This window comes from Myzus persicae, unplaced genomic scaffold, assembly GCF_001856785.1.
Source record: "Myzus persicae strain clone G006 unplaced genomic scaffold, MPER_G0061.0, whole genome shotgun sequence".
NCBI classification, from domain to species: Eukaryota; Metazoa; Arthropoda; class Insecta; order Hemiptera; family Aphididae; genus Myzus; species Myzus persicae.
In genome coordinates, this window is record NW_019102620.1 from 420,511 (window position 1) to 440,934 (window position 20,424).

Consider the following 20,424-nt stretch of genomic DNA (forward strand, 5'->3'; position numbering starts at 1 on the left):
CATTAGTACTTTCGGATTTAAATCTTAAACGATATATATTTAAAGGCAGACCGTTCTGCCCATAATAAAGGAGTGGCTCGTTTTTGTTCCCTTAAAATCTGTGTATGAAATTTGAAATTAGTAACCGACGTTTGTCTATATGACTAAATCAATGTAAATTTTTTAAATTAAAGACTTGAGATAGGTACGAGTGTTTGAAAAAATCTTGAACAAATAGTTAGATCTTCAACGAAAACAAATTGGAAACAACAGAAAATTAAACGACAAAGGACAGTAAATAAAGGTATATAATATGTACCTATGTATTTAACATAAATTAATTGCAGGTACTTACCTACTTTATTTTTATTTTTTTACGATGGTAAATCATCAGCTACACTGTTGGTCAAGGTGTGGCTTAGGAAGAAAAATATATACCTATGTATAGGTACTATATAATAGTATAATACCTGCTTAGTATAATTTTACGATTAAAAGATATGAGAATCGATGACTGTAAACATTTAAGTTAAGCAACCCTTGCAAAATGCAAACGTGTCACATAATACTATGTAGTATAGTAATAATAGCCAATGGCGATATTCCATGGTAATATGTACCTAACCGTCTTTCCACCATATGCGTCATGAGTCATGACTGATGACTGATGAAAATCCTTACAGAATGGATTATAATGTGTGTTTTTATAAATATGGATTTCACTTTTCAGAGTTAATAGTTTTTGAGTTTATTAGAAAATGTATAATCTACGCTACGTGCGCAATAAAACCATAATATGATGCAAATATGGAATTTTCATATTTTATGTTGAAAAAAATATGAGGAGGGAGTCCTGGATGGACACTGGATGTGTTGGATCCCAACCTGTTAATAGTTCAAGATATAATTTAATGTTTATAAATTATTGACAGTCTTGCCCGACGTTGACTCTTTGCGGAAGTGAGAGACCGCCTTCATCTCTTTAACCTAAAAGACTGCTACCCACTGCGTTCCATGTATTAATATGGCCTGTCCATTCTTATATTATTAACTATGATTTCTACGAATATTATAATACCTAGTAGTTAGTGTAGTATGTAACTGTGTGCTGAAAAAAATGCACGTGCCAGCTACCATTTAGCTAACTATTTGGGGGTTGAAAAAAATACCTTCTCCGCGATATACTCTATCACTTAAAAAACCCCACGAGATCATTGGCACCAAAGATTTTCATTTTCACATTCGTATTTGTAGATGATATAAGATTATATTATGACATTTATTAATATGTCATTAATTATTATATATTAGACAAGAAATCTCAATAAAGCAAAAAAAAAAAAATATTAGGCTTATGTATGGATAATCGATTCTTCAATGTAAAATGTATATATATATATTGTAATAATATTATAGGCGCACAACATTTTTTTATTTTGCTACGGTTTATTTTACACAAATATAAATCCATCGATCAATCTGCAAAACAAATAGCTTTAGAATGACTACGATATATTTTATTGTGTGTAAATGTTACACACTCAACGTGAAACGATCAAATTCATGAAATGGGAAGTTCTTTCAGTAAGTATTTGTTGAAGACACAGTGCTTATTGCCACATTCTTTACCGATATTTATGAGGATTAGAACAATATATTATTATACTTTTTCTTGGTTCTGAAGGAGCGATGAATGTATTGATTTTATAATGATGCGTGTATCAGATTTACAGTAGAGAAAATGTTCGGAAAATGCTTCGATGCACAACTTTAATATCATGTTTTTCGATAAGAAAGTGAATATAATTGGTACTGTTGGGAGTTGAAAATTAAAATGCCAAGTACTTTTCTTAATAATTGAAAAAAATAAAAAATAAACTTCAAATTAGGGGAAAACGAGAGTTATTAGGTATGCGAAACCAGGTTTTTTTACAAAATCGAATAAATAAAATGTATACTAATACAAGGTCCCTGACAAACTATTTATCCTCAAACCAAAAAATGTATAAAATACGATAGCAAATTCTTAAGAAGACAGACTTAAGCCCTTTTTTACAGACATTGTAATTTTAAATATGTACGAAATCGGATAGGTATTTAAACGAAGAATAACATTTTAAATTATTTTGTCTGAACTCGAGAATACTATTCAAGGGTATTTGAAACTTTTGCGCATATTATAATATTTTATATACAATATTTAATGTAAAATTTTTAAAACATTTAGATAAATGTTAAATTATTGCAAAACTACCGTTAAAACGTGAATAAATACTATTCTTAGCTAAGGCGGTATTGAATCAAAAGTTAATAACAATAATAAATTATACAGATATATAGGTACCAACTAGTGTACCATTACAATAGTATAATACGTGTAATATTTTAAGCATTAAAAAAAAAAATTTTAGTCGTTTTGGTACCGTAAGTCGTATTAGGTATTTAGGTACCTACTAATAGACAATATAATAGTAAAATAAATTATTTTAATAGTAATTTCAAAATCATATCATAAAATTTACTTAGTTATATAGATTGATAGACCATCTTCTTCGACCAGAATAGTTCTTAGTATGTGGTTATTGATCATTAAATAAAAATTCAACACACACATATTACACTGATTTACTCAATGACGATAAGTATATTACTCGATAATAATATACTATACAGCTGAGCGGTAACCTCTTCATTTTTTAATTTTATTAATATCAAGTTTTCCCAGTATGGTCGCATCTAAACTTAATGTCATTAAATAAGGTGTGTTCCCTTTATATTACAGTTCACAACAATTGCACCCTCTGTATAAAATCAATGCTACAAATTCTAAATTTACTTGCACTCAAAAAAAGTGTGCAGTAACTCGAATAGCTAATAGGGGCATAAATAACGATTAGTTGACGAGGTATAAAAAACAAATCACCCAAAAAATATTACTTTAGATTTAATGTAATAAACACACAACAAATCTCATACGTTATATACTATTATATAATAAGAGTCAAGAGGTGAAGTGTATTAAAAAAAAGAAAAACAATAGAATTCGGGGGTGCATTTATTAATTAATTTAGGTACTCATTTAGTACTCACTTTTACGCTTCGAAAACATAAATCAAACGGATGTGAGTGTAATTAATCTGATTCAAATTCGTTTTATTTCATCCCTTTGCGGAGACGGAGAGGGACATAAGCTTGTAAACGATTACATTGAAGCTATTCACGAGATTCTGTTCAAAGCACATAAGTACAGTGTACACGAGTTTCTTGATATTCCCGAGCAACCGTTAACCGAGTAACCCGAGCGTCAGACATCGTTACCGCGAAACTGCAACTATTTTATCCTTCTTTGCAGACCTAACTAAAAGTTGACTAAATCGATGAGTCCTGTACACGGACTTTATAGGAAAAATAACGTTGATATATTTGTTGGTTAAACGTATATACTTAGAAAAATACATTTTTTGGTGGTTTCACATATTAATGCATCCATTTTGTATTGTGTAAATCGCACCAGCCCCTGATATATATAGTTTATTATGTTTGATAAAATATTTTATTGTTGACATTTAATTTGTCCATGTTTCACTATTTTAATTTTGTCATAACAATATTGTTGTTGTTCTGCGAATTCAGTTCAAAAAATTCAAAAGGTGTAGATAAGTATAATATAATTATAATAATATTTCCAAACTATTAAATTTTAATTATATATAATCAATTAAGTTCGAAAAACAGCCAAACACAATCAAGTAAGTCAAAATGGTTTTCGTGACTTAAATCCTTTATTATGTTTTTAAATGTTCTGAATCGTTTTTTTAATGCAATATAAAGCCATTTAATTTTAAAACCATGGAAAATACTCGTATATAATTAATAATAAAACACTGTTTGGCGCAGAGGCCAAAGACCATTAATTAATGTATATGGGACAAGACAATAATGATGACAACTCCATAAACCTGACATAATTAAATATTACATTTGAAAAAGATCTCTATTCCCTTTTCTTTGATAACAGAAAATTTAAAATACGTATTAGTACTTAATTACTTTATTACATAGCAGATTAATATATTTGATATATATTTATATAATATTAATATACGAAATAAATGAAACAATAATTCAGAATCGAATACGATAATTTAATACGTCAACAGAAAAGAGATTTTGTTGATCGATGAATATAATAATAGGAATAAAAATTATAATCTTTAATTTGCTTTTAATTTCGGGGCATTATTAGAATCTACATTAGTATCGACTTTATAATTATTACTAATCGACAAAATATTTTGTATATATATTTGTTACATTTCTAAAAAAAGTTTTTGTTTTTGGTTTTATCACTGTATTATACTATTATGTTTCGACAATATTATGTATAAGTTTACAATGTACATTGTTCCCGCAGCCTATATTTACTCTGCACATAGAATTCGTTTAAGTGTATTCAATATTTACTGGTTAGGTATACTGATGATAATAAAATATTTTAAAGTAAACTCGAAATTTAAAATACTTTTGTGCTCATTTCCCAACGTTCGAATCGTTCAATCAATGTAAAGCTGAGTATATACGTTTATACGGTTTCCGCACGATCAGTATACAAATAATCAATTTTGTATGATATCTGAGGTTGTGTAACATCTGTGTGATGGCGTGACATCCTACATAGAACCCTCGTCAGCCTTTTCAAAAGTATATTATATGGGTGTACGAAATAATGACACTTCATATATTGCAATGTATTTAATTAAATTTTTATTTAATGTCCGTTGCAGTTGCGCAACTTCCGCAATCCACATGGCACATGATGCCAACAAAAACATAGGCGCGCGTCTACATCTAATGTGAAACACGCAATATGGTATATGCATCCCATGTACACGTACTGCATGTATTTAGGTGTGTATATATATATATATTTATGAGTGTTTTTTTAATGTCCAAAAACAGGGTTTCCTTTGGCATTGAAAATTAAAACAGTGACGTAGGTACCTACCTACCTTACCTATGGTTTGGTTTTAAATTTAATTTAATAACAACAATATAATATATACATTACTTAACGAGCTTAACTCGAATGTACGGTGAAACCTTAATAGCGTCGTTTAAGACACACCTGATCACATTTATTATATTTTAACCCTTTAGTCGCATTTTAGAAGTCGTTCTTTCGTCTTGCAGTGCAATTAGTCCACCGAACATCGGTAATAATGGTGTTGAATTTTAACGTTTTCAAAAAATCCTCGCCTGATGGCAAAATAATTCTGTACTTGAGCAAACGTAACATCGTTGATCATATAACATTCATCGACCCGGTCGGTAAGTTTGTACACACATTATACACGTTTCCCGAGTATTGAATATGGAATTTTCATCAGCATGCTCGTTCCTCGTCCCCTTGCTATTATCCTTGTATAATTGATTTGTAAATTTTAAATGTTTTGGAATTTTCAAGTAAACATAAACACTATATTTTCAAAAAGATTGCTAGGTACTAACATTTTTTTTTACCATTTCAGAAATATCTTCTGATATAAACGAGGATGTCTCTTTTTTATTGTAAAATGTTTACCAAATTATTTTATTGAATATTCTTAAGAGTCAAAATATAAACTCAACTGAGCACCTACTTTAGCAGAGTCATTAAGCTTTAGGAACTTAATAAGAATAATATTCCTCTAAATAATGGCTGTAAATAAAATGTAAAATCGATATAGCATCATAAGTTTAGTGCCTGCTTATACTTGTTATACTTTGAAATTTTCTATAAATTGTACAATTTTAACAAATTAATAGTAATTACAATAATTTTCAAAGCATCACAGTATCGAAATGTTTTAAATCTATTATCATGTACTATTGTGTCAAATATTGCACATATATATATAGTATTTGAGTCTCAAAATATAATTACCTACGCAGAAATACAGACAATACTCGTTTGATTTTCGATTTATGTAGGTAAATAAATGTTTTCAAATAAATCATATCCATAGTTCATAAATAATACCTAATTTACAATGAATAAAAGTCCAAAAATCAACATTTCATTGAGTTCATGATGAAAGAGAAATATTAGGGTGAGAATACTTAGTGAATCATCCTATACATAATATTATATTCCTGTAAAACTACCAAAAAATTATATTTATCAATGGTATTTGAATTAGATTTATTTTTAGTTTAAAAAAAATATTTGTAACTCACTAAACATAGTATTTATTTACTATATTATATGATGTAATGAACAATGAACATAATATGATTTGAAACAATATTAATAAATTACTCTTTATGTATGTCAATAAAATAATTTAAACACGAAACATTTAAGATACTTACATAACAGTTACTTTGTCATACTATTACAACTATCATCACACTTAAATCAACACGAACGCGTGATAAAATAATTAATTCATCGCAACTTACACGACTTATCCGTTCATAAAACCAATTGTGCATTTGAGACATTTGATTAATACTTATAGGTACGTTACTATAATAGGTAATTTTAGTAATTTTAATAGTAATTTTTCATTGCTTATTAAATTTGTATTTTCTTTTGAATGCTACATGTACAGTCACTCGATTTTATTTATATTATACTTGCCAAGTGAACTAAGACTTAAAAGCATTTAATTTTAAAATACTGTAATATTGTTACCTTATAAGTCGACAGTGAATATTATTATTATTGAATTTATCAATGTAATATATTTGTATATAAAATTAGTTATTATCATAATATGCTAAGCATTGAACCATAAAATATATTAACTATAGCGACTATAGAATGTTTAACTTTAAGATTCTGAATGGAACAACTCAGCAAAAGGTTTTAAGATAATGATGTGTTTTTTATTTTACATTTGGGTTACGATGTTTTAATAATTTTAGTATGAGTAACTCATTTTCTTATAGTTAAAATACAAATAATTTAGACATTTTTTTTTATCAAACGCTCAATTTTGCATTATAATAGTCCATCAATTTACTATTTACTTTTATTTACGCTAGTATGCTGTAGATTGAAAATATGGTTGCACTTGATAATGGGGAAAGTGGTAGTTACACTCATGTAAATTTGCATTGTTGTGCATTAACGAAAATTACTTATGAAATATAACTAACAAATTCGCCAATATTAGATTTTGTTTAACAACTTCAATTTATATTTTGTTTCTCATTAAATTAGTAGTTTTATACTTCTTGATAAATATTGCACTAAAACAATTTTGTATCATAATAACACAAATAATGAATTATTTTTTACATAAGATATATTACCTAATAATGTATTTACAATTTCCTTACACTTATTATAACGCTTTAATACTCTACTTAATACTTAGTAATTTATATATTTATAATAACATATTATATATTTAATGTTTATATATATACATATTGTGTATTTTATTATGGTGGGGTAGAATAGCAGAAGTGCTTCAGGGATGAAAAAGAATTCCCCCCTCACCATAAAACTTTCTAGGTAGGTAGCGAGTCACTGAGGGTTCGAGAAATATGTTTGGCACTCAATAATTATTGATAATTTTGTATAGACTTGAGTTTTCACGCATTATGAACTGTAGTGATTTATAGCCACGTGTTATAATTTTAACGAATAATTTTAACCATCATCCAATTTTAAAATCTAAGTAGTAGGTTGCAACTTGTAAGTATAAACCTATTATTGTCTGGAATGTCAACAGTGTGTTATTTTTTCCGTTCAGTATTTTATGAAATAAGTAATTTAAATTTCTAAGTTCAAACTAAATTATGATCAGAAAATAAATAATTGACTCTAATAATATGTTCTATAAGCATTACAAATTTTAATTTTGATAAATATATTTTTAATTCTATACCAATATATCAATACCTGAAACTTTATTAAAATATTAATCCAAGTATCCGACTATTCAACTAAACAAATCAATTGCTAAATCCACACACTTTTAAAATCTTAACTGATCAATTTTGTCAAATAACACTTGACATGGTAATTTTATCGTATGAAGTATGAATAACATACTACAGTACTACACCTATATAGTAACGAAGCACCGCACCCCGATTATTTATCTTTTTGTTTTTAATACCTAATAAAAAAATGTTATTATTATAATACAATTTAAAAGTTAATAATTCAACTGTACTGTTAGCCCACAAGTTTGAGCACACTTGAAGATCAAAATATCTACAGTCTACTGCCCAACTACTCTTCCCAAACTTTGTGCACCATCTATATATTCTATAGCCCGTTTTTTTAAAAAATATATCAGAGAATAAATGACGATAAACGTCCATCATTGTAGATATGTAAAAGTTCATAACTGCAGTTGTGCTTAATTTATTTATCAGTACCTACTGTTATAACAGAAGTAATTTTAAATACATAGACAATTACAGCCAATTATATTATTTAAATACGTTTATTATTCGAAATAGCGATCAACAGTACAAGTATTATATAGGTAGCCTAAAGTGCTTAATAAAAATACATTCCTCGCTTCACTCTGTGACAATCTACTGAAATCTAGAATATATTTTAGTTTAAAGAAAATCGTAGACGATTTAGACAATATTATTTAATCATATCACAACATTTTCATACAATGTTTAAACAAAAACAAAAATAATAGAACTATGATAAATAAGTCTACAACTATTTTTATAATTCAAATCAAAATATTAGTATGACGTTATAAAAATATAAAACTAAGTTTTTTTTTACTTGTAATTTATAGGTCAACCATAATCATCAATATTAAAATATATGAATATAGGTATAGGCAGGCACACTAAAATAAAAATTAATTTTTTTCATATACCTAATATTGTATTTTTAAAATTGTTTTTATACATGTATTTAAAAAATTGACTGTAAAATACTGCTGTAGGATTATTGAAATTTTAAAATATTTTCTGCATAGAATATCAAAGTTAAATACTAAAATGTAAATGCATCCGTCTGCTTCTATTGAATAAATACTTAAATTAAATAATACTTTTTAACCGGACCTTATATTGAGGTGCTTAAATATAAATTAACATACCTATTCCAATACACAAATATTTGAATATTATGTTATTTATATAATACATACAATATAATGTAATATGTTATAGATGGCGTTGTCATGTTAGACAATTCTTATTTGAAAAGCGGCAAAATCTTTGGTCAAATAGTGTGCAGCTTTCGGTACGGTCGAAAAGAGGATGAAGTGATGGGATTGTGTTTTCAAAAAGACATGTACTTGGCGTCGGCACAAATATATCCTCCTCTTGATAACGACCACCCAGTCAAGTTGACTAAAATTCAGGTAAATATATCTTCATTGGAAAATAAGTTGTTACAAACGAAATAGAATATTACACAATGTATATTAGCTACAAAAAAAATACAAAATTAAGGAAGATTGTTATTTAATATACTTAATACGATCATATTTTTATACTATATTCGAGTTAAAATCTATGGATTCTAATGTTTAACAATTTCTCAATATCATATAAGTGTTAACAGATAGGATGTAATACCTATTACTATGTTCGGCGTATGCTATTTTGTTCCCATCATTTACCATTGTCTATTAATAGTTCGGCAGTTAAGTGATTATCAACAATTCGTATTTGTTATTTATTTTATTTACTTAATATCATAGCCAAATGTATTGAACAATATTGTCTTCTATTTTTTTTTTTTCTAGTAGTTAAACGTAGTTAATAAACAAAATTGTAATTTCATCAATGAAGGGCTTCTTCAAATGAAACTAGCTAAATAACATAATTAAATTAAATGACAACACTATAATACCATTCCATATATAATTATGTATTTACTATTTATGTATATAATATATAAATACGTTACATACAAAAACACATAAAAAGACCGTACGCTTCAATTTTTAGACGGTTTCTTTACCCAAGTATATTTTTAACATTATGAAAACAAACATTTTGCACTCAAGTGGATATATATTATATCATACACCTTATGATATAGACCAGAGGTATTCAAAATTTTTCGTCCCACGGCTCCTTTAAGTCTTCACAAAATTTTGACGGCTCAGAAATTATAAATGACAAAAAAATCAATGTTTATATGATTGTAATTTATATTTTATAATTTATTTACAATAGGTATTACATATATACCATAAATTAAAGCCATATTTAGCGAATGACTGTTGTAGACAATTCAACGTTTCCCAACCGGTGTGCCTCAATGATATTAGTAAACGTTTTTCGTAAAAATATTTATTGGTTTTCAATTATACTACACTACACGGATCCCTTCGACAACTCCCGCTACGCCCCTGGGAGCCGCGACGCACAGTTTGAATACCTCTGATATAGACAATAATATTAACAAATTATGTGGGCACGTTCGTTTGTAAAAATATATTAAGCATTTACCTATGTCCTATGTATTTGATATAATCTTGTATATAATTATACACACATCTAATTACCGTCTTAACACAATCTGTATATAGGTGTCCAGTATAACACGTATTTGACTGATTGTTTTTGATTTGTCATAGGATTGTTTAGTGTCCAAATTAGGGAGCAACGCGACGCCGTTCCGTTTTAAAATTCCTGAGAACGCACCGGCATCAGTTATTTTGCAAGATGGAACATCGAATTTAGCCGACGCATGTGGTGTTCAGTACTATGTGAAAATATTCGCCGGAGAGGCTGAAACCGACCATAACCGTGCAAAGTAATCTCCTTTTTAAGTTTTAATATCGCGTCAGTTTTTTTACATACTTCATACACGATACGTATATTATTTTTATTATTATTAACGATTAATGCACCCAATATATATAGAATAAAAATACATTTTATACATAAATAGTAAAGGTAGTGCACAGCTCGAAAATAATTGTTTGTAGGTATGTTCGTTTTAAATTAAATTTAGACTGTCATCAAATGTGCATCAAAGCCTGTCGTCTTGATGATGATTACTAAATAGGTAGTGCAAGTATCACTAACTTTTTAATTAAATAAGAACTTTATGCGGTATTAAACTATTAAAGGGTACAATTTGATGAAAATGCAATTATAGTGGCTGTACATACTGAAGCAAGTTTTTATTAATTCCAAACTTTTTTTTATATCTAATTATTTAAAACGAAAACTGAACTTGTATTGTATAAAGGTGGAAAACGCAATCAGTAAGACCGACGGTTTTTAATATTTAATATTATTATTGTTTAAAGAAAAATAAAGAATAATAATATTAATCTTCTGCGGTATACCATATTAGTTGTTGCACTCACGTAGTAGGTACCTACACACCGTCAACCTGAAAAGTATTTCCTATTGTACCGCAGATAAACGTAGAAAAATAGAAAAAAAAATACTGTCGACACCAACAACTATAACTGCACGCCAACACCGCACCAAGATTGTGGAGGTTATATATGCGCAAATAAATGACGTATGTATAGATATAGGTAGGTACATAACCAGAACGCAGAGATTTGGTACCACAGTCGTAAACAACAATGATAATGATGATATACCTCATACCCGGAGTGTAAAATAAACGTCTACGGAAAACACGTCGGTGCAAGATAATAATGATATTATACATAATATATTATATTTTGATACGCGACTGTTTTTTTTTCGTTAGCGACCTTCGCCGATTGAAATGAGGTCGGAACGTGTCGGAGAGAAACTGTAGTTATTGCGGTTTGTTTCTCTATTTTCATTGTTTTTTACGTGTATCTTCCACTCTAGGAGTTTCGTGGCGATGCGCATCCGCAAAATCCAGTTCGCTCCGGTCATGCGTCCCTTGAGCAGACACCCTTGCACCATCGTCCGCAAAGACTTCATGTTCAGTCCCGGGCAACTGGAATTGGAGGCTGTACTCGACAAACAGGTATCAAACGCCGTCTGATCATTACAATATAATAACGCTACCCGATTATGCGCTCAGACGATGACAGCCTCGCGTACAAGTACACGGGACACCGAGATATAACACCATATTATACTAATATAATGTTTTGAGGTACGCATATTATGATCTGCAGTCAGTGGTGGCTTACCGGGGGGGGGGGGGTATAGACGCTGATAGACGCTTATATTATACTCAAATCTGCTGATTTCAATCGTATGTTTGAATTTTCGTTACGGCTATAATTCAGGTATTTATATTTGCCCCGAAATTGTGACGTCTACGATATACATCATTGCAAAGTATCTCAAATTACAATTTTAATGAGGTGAATTTACATAATGCCCTTTTATTTAGTTTTATATGCGGCGCCAATAACAACCTTAAAAAGTGGTGCCAATTACCCAAATTAATTTTTAAATGTAGTGAAAATTACGTATATTTTTTTTTTTGACCTGGTTTTGGGGCAAATTACATATGTCCGTGGTCTGTTGAATGCAAGGGGTAACGTGGGGGAGGTTAGATCCTCCACCTCTTTGTTTAATGTGATTTTAGAGAATATTATATGAAATATTACATCTTCAGACATAGCATAGTATGAAAATATGTTTCTTCTAGTTGTATGAAAAATAAAAAATACCTACCTATGAGTTGTCCCTTGGCAGTTGTGCTGCCTTCGTGGCATCCACTATGAGATAATCATGTTTAATATTATTTTTTCGGATATTATATTTCTATTGGTACACGCCAATAAAATAAAAACCGAGGATCTCGTTTGGCCGTATAGTATATATAGGTTTCTAGTGTAACTCGTCATTGTTATTATTGATATGTTAAATTTTAATTCAATGAATATAATCATGAACGTTGTATACGAAAAAAACAATTCTGAGGGAAAGATGTATCCAGCATCTATTTCTAACGATACCTAGTTGTTTATGCACTTAATATTACATTTATATTATGTATTACTGTTATTTTGTTAATCAAAGTTCACGGTATATATTACAGTTGGACTTAATTTTTGAAAATTTAACTCTGCGAGAATAGAAAATAATAATATATGTAATAGAAAACAGTTTTAAGTTCTCGACATTTTTTAAATTTGAAAGTTGCAGATATTATGTATTTTTATTTTTGCAACAAGGTGCATATCAATTTGTGAATATTTGTGATTTTTAAGAATTTCGTTTAGCTTAAACTTCAGAAGATTATAAAAAAATTGTGACTGGATTTGAGTTATATTTTTACTGCTGTGGAGCTACTTTTGAGGAATCTTCTATTGCATATTTAAGCATTTTACAAAAAATCTTTTTTTATCAACATAAATTTAAACAAACTGAAAATAAAGTCAAAACTATAAAAATCTATAAAAAGCTCAAAAAGTTTCGAAATGTTTTAAAATTGTATCATGTTTAAGAAAATACTAATATAAATATTTAGTACAAATTTCAAGTCTACGATTGTTTATTTCTGAATTACAGCAAAAGGAACACAGTAAATCAGTAACATTTTATTTTCAACGAAATAGTTAAAAACTAAACTAAAGATAATAATGGCACACGACCGTAACACTATGAAATCGATTTATCACAATTCACAATGAACGCAAAACGATAACTGAAATTGTATATTTTTTTATTTCATACATGATATAGGACTCTATGAGTACAACTAACTAACTCGGTGATTGTTTTAAGAGTCAACACTCTTTATACTTAAAAGTGTTGATGTTTTTTAAAATATATTTTTAATTCCTAATGGTTTCTGAATACAATGTATTTGTCTTATCTTTTTATATCGTCTTCATGATGAATTTATATCCTTTCTCATTTTTTGTATTACAACATAACATTTCAATTTAATATTCCAAAACAGAATATTTTTTAGAAAATTGTAAGATGCATAATTTTGAACTAATAGGTAGGCAGTAAATGAGGAACCTTTAAATTGTAAGCAGAGAATGGATTTTATTGTAATTACAACTTGTCAATAAATATTAACATTAGGCATTTAATCAGATGTAATTAATTTCATACATTTCATAAATCCAATACATTTCTAAATTAAATTATTCCATTTTTATCACACATATTTTTTTTTACATATTTAGGTGGATATACATTTTTTAAAAATATTTTGGAAATATTTGGACATCAGAAACATCATAGAATTTTAGAATTTTTTTTACATTAGTGTATATAGAGTAAAAAAAGAGTTCACTGTCTTATTAAGTAAAAATAAACGTTTATATCACGTTGACGATACGGCTGTTGTAGGCGTCATCTAAACTAAATATCATTCGACGATCATTTAACATCGCAGTCGTACATTCCGCTTCAGTTTACCGTCGTCAACTCGTGTGTCGATCCATGTGACATCGACATCGTTATAATTATTGTTTTTTTCTTTATCCGTCGACATCGTATCGTTTTTGGCCAAGCACATGTTTCGTACGCCAAGATCATAAATAATAAGGCTACATTGGAGTACTTACTTAAAATAATTTCTTAAATGAATAGTTTTAAAATCGATTGATAAGTTATATGTTGCACATTCCGTGAAAAAATATTACAACAATTTGAGAATTTAAGCGTACATCTTTTGATACAGTTGAGATGAAGTAAGTATGGCCCGACGACTTCGGTGAATTTGAAATGTTCGAGTGCCAATACAAAAATATTCTACGACTAAATCGTTGTCATTTTAATTTTTCAAATCTTAGAGAATATAATATAGTTTCCCATTGTTATTTAATGTAGAGCGATAGAATTTTTCTCGTTTGTTTTAGCTTGTTAATAATTATTATTTATTCTTATTTATACAGTTGTCATCCATCACAATGAAACTTTAAATATTTTGATTTTTTTTCACATATTTCAATAAGAATTAAGTACACATTTTGGTTTTTGTTGTACAATAAAATCCATTCACTGATAATGAGTAAAATTCCTCCAGAAAAAAACGTTGTTTCAATGAACGGCGAATTGTCATTGTATCTTATTCCATATACTGAATATTACGTACCGTTTTAGCCATATTAAGATAGTAAATTAAATAAGTCAAATGAGTGGAGTGGAGAGATACGTCAGGACAAAAATATTATATAATACATACCTTTTAAATTATAATTAATAATGTTATTGAATAATCGATTTATTATAATATATTTATTATTAATAATCTATGAGCTTATAAAAACCCGCTTTTAATTAACATTACTGTTATGAAGGAATAACTAAACGAACCGACAATATTTGCATAGCACTTATCGATTGCAGTAAATATATTATGCTGTATTTATTATTCCGGTCAGAATATGATTTTATTTTTTACCGTCGTCTCGTGCCGCGTTGCCGCTCATTTTTCAAATGAGATCCATTTTTTCATATTATACATTTTTAAGGAGATGATGGTTTTAGAAAATGTGTTGATGCGTATCAATCAAAATACAGACGAGTAGTGTCTGTGTGATGAAACCGAAAGTAGGTATGTACTAAGAACAAATTATACAATAGTTCTTGATAATATAGGTTTATATTATTAGAAATGATGGTTGATTTAAAATTATTTATTGTATTTATCGCTAATTAGTGATAAGTTTTAATTTATTCAAAATGTATAATTTGTAAAAATGTTATGAGTACTTACAGGTGTACAATTAATACGCACTTGACTTTAGATATTACATGTACTTTAGGTAAAACCATTACTATAGGAACTCATATCCTTATTATTCCTTAGTCAGGTTGAAAAAAAAATAATAAATCTTATCACCGCAGAAATGGTAATACGTAAATACCAACGTCGAATAGTATTTTAAAATATTGTGGTGTTTATAAGTGAAGGCATTGTCAAATCGACTCAAATGTTTCAAGTTAGCGGGGGGGGGGGGGGGGTGAGAACGCTTGGGGAATCACTCTGTACACACCATAACGTGGAGATTTCACACTGAGCACGTTCACGGCCGTCACATTCTACCCATTCTTTAGAAATACGCGTGGCCCGATAGCCGTATAGGCGCTGCAGCAGTTGTGTTTATACCGAGAACGGTGGCACAAACGTGTGTAGGTAGGTGATAAAATGCGAGCACACGGAATAAACCTAACAATAATAACAATATAATACTAATAATAATGTTTAGAGCAATGCGTATCACGCGCGCGCACACTGCGTCATTAAAATGTTGCATTGAGCATAATAATTATACTGCGTCCGTACGGTAAAAACAATAAGACATATTATTATTATTATTATTATTATTATTATTATTATGATATTCGCGCCAAGTTAGATTGTTATAGGTACACCTCCTATAGGCGCAGGAGAAAACTGCTAGAACAAAATATAGCTGTTAACGTCGGCTAATAATTGGTTCATATTGTGCGAGCTCAGGTACCATAATGATTATTATTAATTACGATGATGACCTATAGGCAGAGGTGTGTTATTGTTGCTGTCGTCGTCGTCGTCGTTGTTGTTGTTGTTGTTGTTGTTGTTGTTGTTGTTGTTGTTGCTGCTGTCGTATTAGATATCGTCGTCTTCGTCGTTGTATAGCTTACATTTAGGGTTCTCAGGTTGTGACATATGATTAGAACTAGGATTTTAATGACTTACGAACTACACATAAATGCACTAAAAAAAATGCAAAAATTATCTGAAAACTCTAAAGAATGAACTTAAAAAATGTCCAAAAAATGTACTTAAATGAGTGAAAAAAATTTAATTTTAAAATAAATATTATTATGAAGTATTAATTATTATTTATTCATTTTGTATAGTACAAAAAAAGGTAACATTCGTTTTAAGAAGTAAATTAAGCAAATACATTAAAATATTATTTTATTAATATAGTTTCAATTTTCTCGATTCACCGATAGGCGACAATAGTTTCATCGAAAACGGGTATAACAGCGATAATATTATTTTATTTTGTCGCTATAAGTTCAAAAATGAACGTAATATTTGTAAAAATTAGCTTAAAAATCCAAAAACAATGCAAAATAAAAATTATACATTCTAAACTGTTGCAAGACGAAACAAATTTAGTTTTTGGTTAGAACTAAAAAGCACTTACAAAAAAAAAATGAAAAAATCACCAATATCCTAGCTCTACATATTATCATCATTACTAGCAGCATATTGAGATACGTATAGCTTTATAAGATTACAAAATAGGATGATTCGTTCAATACACTGAGTTTACGAGAAAACGTTTTATTTTAATATTTCAGGGGTTAGGAAATGTTATGCAAACTTCTTTAAAATATTAGGCATTTATTATTTTAATTTTCTATTACAACTGTCATCTTAAACGTTGAGTGTTGAGACCTACCTTTATAGGTACATGTCTTGCCTATCATTTAGGCAGAAATAGAATAAAAAAATGCTTGAATAATTGTCAATTCTATTTTTATAAATATTATGATTGTGTATTATTAGTTTGTAAAAAAATGTCAAAGGCACAAGTATATCTTTTTGTTTAAAATTCCCCATCATCAAAAGCACATTTTGATGTTTATTATTGATTTTTTTTTTTAGGAATAAAATAAATTTTCAACTTTTTTTTAACCTAAAAATCAAAACCTTATTTATATTTTTGTAACCGATAGCTTAAACGTACACTGCCGGGTTCCACAATACCAAATGGCAAAATATGTAGCTTATTAAAAAAAAAGGTCTGGCACGTTCCAATAGGTTGCCACTGAATATTTAAAAACCTTGATTTCGGATTTTTTCGTTAAGTTTTTCTGTGTCTGGTTATATATTCTGTAATGTTTTGGGTACACAAGATATTATATTCAAAAAAACCATTAAAAAGTAATTTATGGTGGATGCTAAACAAAACACCTTGGGGGGGAGGGGGTTCATTCTATGCTTATGGGTCGGTTTAAAATAAACAACCATTGTCTTAACATTATATCTCGTACTGTATAATATAATTGGCTGCATAAGCGTCTGACTCTTTTGCTCATTTAAAAAAAAAAACAATAATATCAGATAGGTACATATGAGTTTGTTATCAGTAGGTACCTACTTATTTTAAATATAAAATTATGATACAGGATTATTAGGTTCGTTGAACCGCGTTCGAGTGTAAGACATAATCCAACAACAATAATAATAATAATTATATATTTATATATTTGTTGTGTTCTAATTCAGGTTTACACGCATGGCGAAAACGTTCAAGTGACACTATGTATACGAAACAGCAGCAACAAAATGGTGAAAAAAATCAAAGTGCTTATGCAACAGATCGTGGACATAGTCATATTCCAAAACGGACAGTGCAGGACCACTATAGCTGCCGTCGAAACTCAGTGAGTAAACTGATATCATTAATATAGGAATATTGCCGAGTTGCATGGAAAAAAAATTAATTTAGGGGTTCACAGAAATCTAATAAATCAATCATGTTAAAAGGATCATTAGTTCACTATTGATTCATAAAAACGTGTAGTGATTGTCTATGCGACCCGTTATACAAGTATATTATATTTCCGAACGCATATTTATCGATGAATGTTTAATAAAGTATTATAATTTATAACACAGTTTAGTACGCTCCTTGGCTATAAGGGTTATACATATAATATGAACAAGAAAAATAACATCATTTTTATTTACAAAAACATAAAATAAAATAAAAGCCATGTATAAACATAATATTATTACTAAATCATAAATTAAAATATTCTATATTAGGTATCGTATGTATTTTATTTTAAAGACAGACTGCTTGACTGCTATTTTTCCCCGTCCTTTATAGCTGTTGTCACATAAATCACAAATAAGAGCCACTGTCTTAAGTAAGACGTTATTCGTATCTCAATAGTTACAACTATATATTATAATATATATATTATTGTTTATAATTGTATAACTGTGTATTATATCTTGCAATGTGGCATTGTGACGTTCGTATATTATATCACTGACCACAGAACATAATTCTTTCGATTTCCACATCGAGTCATTTTTATTTCATATATTTTATGTTTCCGAACACAAAAATAAATAATATTTATTTTGTAGGGGCAAACATTTGGGATTTAGAGAGAAATTCTTCTCTATTTTTTTTCTTTTTATCGGCCACTTTAGACCAATACGTCCAATCGACAATAAAAAAATGTATATAATTTCCGTTGCAGCGTATACGTTGCGATTTATGGACAACGTTTATGATGACACCACTTATTCGGTCTATATTATATTATAATAAAGAACAATTTAAACACGACAACAGTAAAAAAGTTGCCTATGGTTTTATACTTTTATCTCGATAATATAGGTAATATTAAAGATATACCGCGGTCAATGCGTGTCCATCATAATGTATGACCAGCATTGGAGCAATGACCTGCAGCTTATCACGAAGAGAGCCGTATTTGCTATTGTTTAGTTAAAATATTATGAATAATACCGTTTTGTGTTTTATGTTTTATACGTCGACAGTACATGAGTCAATTAATATAATAATCTTATTATTGATTATTGTTATATTTTTATTACTATAGGTACCTAAATCTAAGCAAAGATAATTAAAAATATGTATTTTAAGGTATAGGTGATGACAGAAATAATGACAATAATGTTCTCTCAACTATAGCTACATAGTAGTCCACACGTAGGTACTAGGTGCAATATATTTTTATGAGAAGGTGTCTTGTTGCCTCTCGTTGAAAATATGTCTATAAACTTTTAATTTGAATTCCAGCCTTTATCAGTTATCATGCCAATAAGAATATTTCTCTACAAATTGTAACAGTTCCATGTCTTACTTCAAGTTTACTGATAAAATCACAAAAAAAAAAAAAATAACAATGTTGATGATAAAAATTAAATAATATGAACAAAATACGTTTGAACGATCACATTGTATAAACATGAAGTCAGTAATTTTAATACTTGATTGAACTCAACTAACTATTACTTATGTAATAAAAGTTTAATGAAAAAAAAAACATTTTGTTAAAAATTGTCGATAAAAATGAAACATGACATCATATATAATTATGCCATTATAAAAAAATGTATTTTATTTTATTATTTTATCTGATTAACGTCATATTATATTAGGTATTACAAACTCTATTTGGTACACAAAAAACTGATTATTTTAAGAAAACAACATTTGCATTAATCATTTTTATATAAAAAACTACCCTCACACCGTTTCAATGAAAATTGACTATTATTTTATACATTAAAAATCAATCTTTCAAAATAGACTTCAAATGACATTATAAGACGTGTCCATTAGTGATATTACTCGAATTTATTTTATTTATTCCTTATATGTTGTGGAATGTGGTCATGTGGATATAGTTAATAAGATATGATGCTGGCTAATTTGAACATATAGCCATGTAGGTACTCACTCGTTTAGTCACGCATAATGTATTGTATTATAAGTATATAAGTATACCTGCCATATCATAATGTGCGTCAAGTTAATAAGTTCGTATTTTTTTCTTATTTTATGGAACAATAATTGATCGGCCTACGAA

General features: G+C 28.6%; 1 protein-coding gene across 1 annotated transcript in view; it reads left to right on the top strand.

Annotated features, from left to right (window-relative positions):
• Positions 1-5,122: 5,122 nt before the first annotated feature.
• LOC111032767 (arrestin homolog) overlaps positions 5,123-20,424 on the top strand; it is a 42,400-nt gene continuing 27,098 nt past the window's right edge. Inside the window, exons 1-5 of the mRNA XM_022313220.1 lie at positions 5,123-5,307; positions 9,124-9,317; positions 10,545-10,723; positions 11,752-11,893; positions 18,077-18,234. Coding sequence (XP_022168912.1) covers positions 5,199-5,307; positions 9,124-9,317; positions 10,545-10,723; positions 11,752-11,893; positions 18,077-18,234 — 782 coding nt within the window. The 5' untranslated portion in view covers positions 5,123-5,198. The remainder of the gene's footprint in view (positions 5,308-9,123; positions 9,318-10,544; positions 10,724-11,751; positions 11,894-18,076; positions 18,235-20,424) is intronic.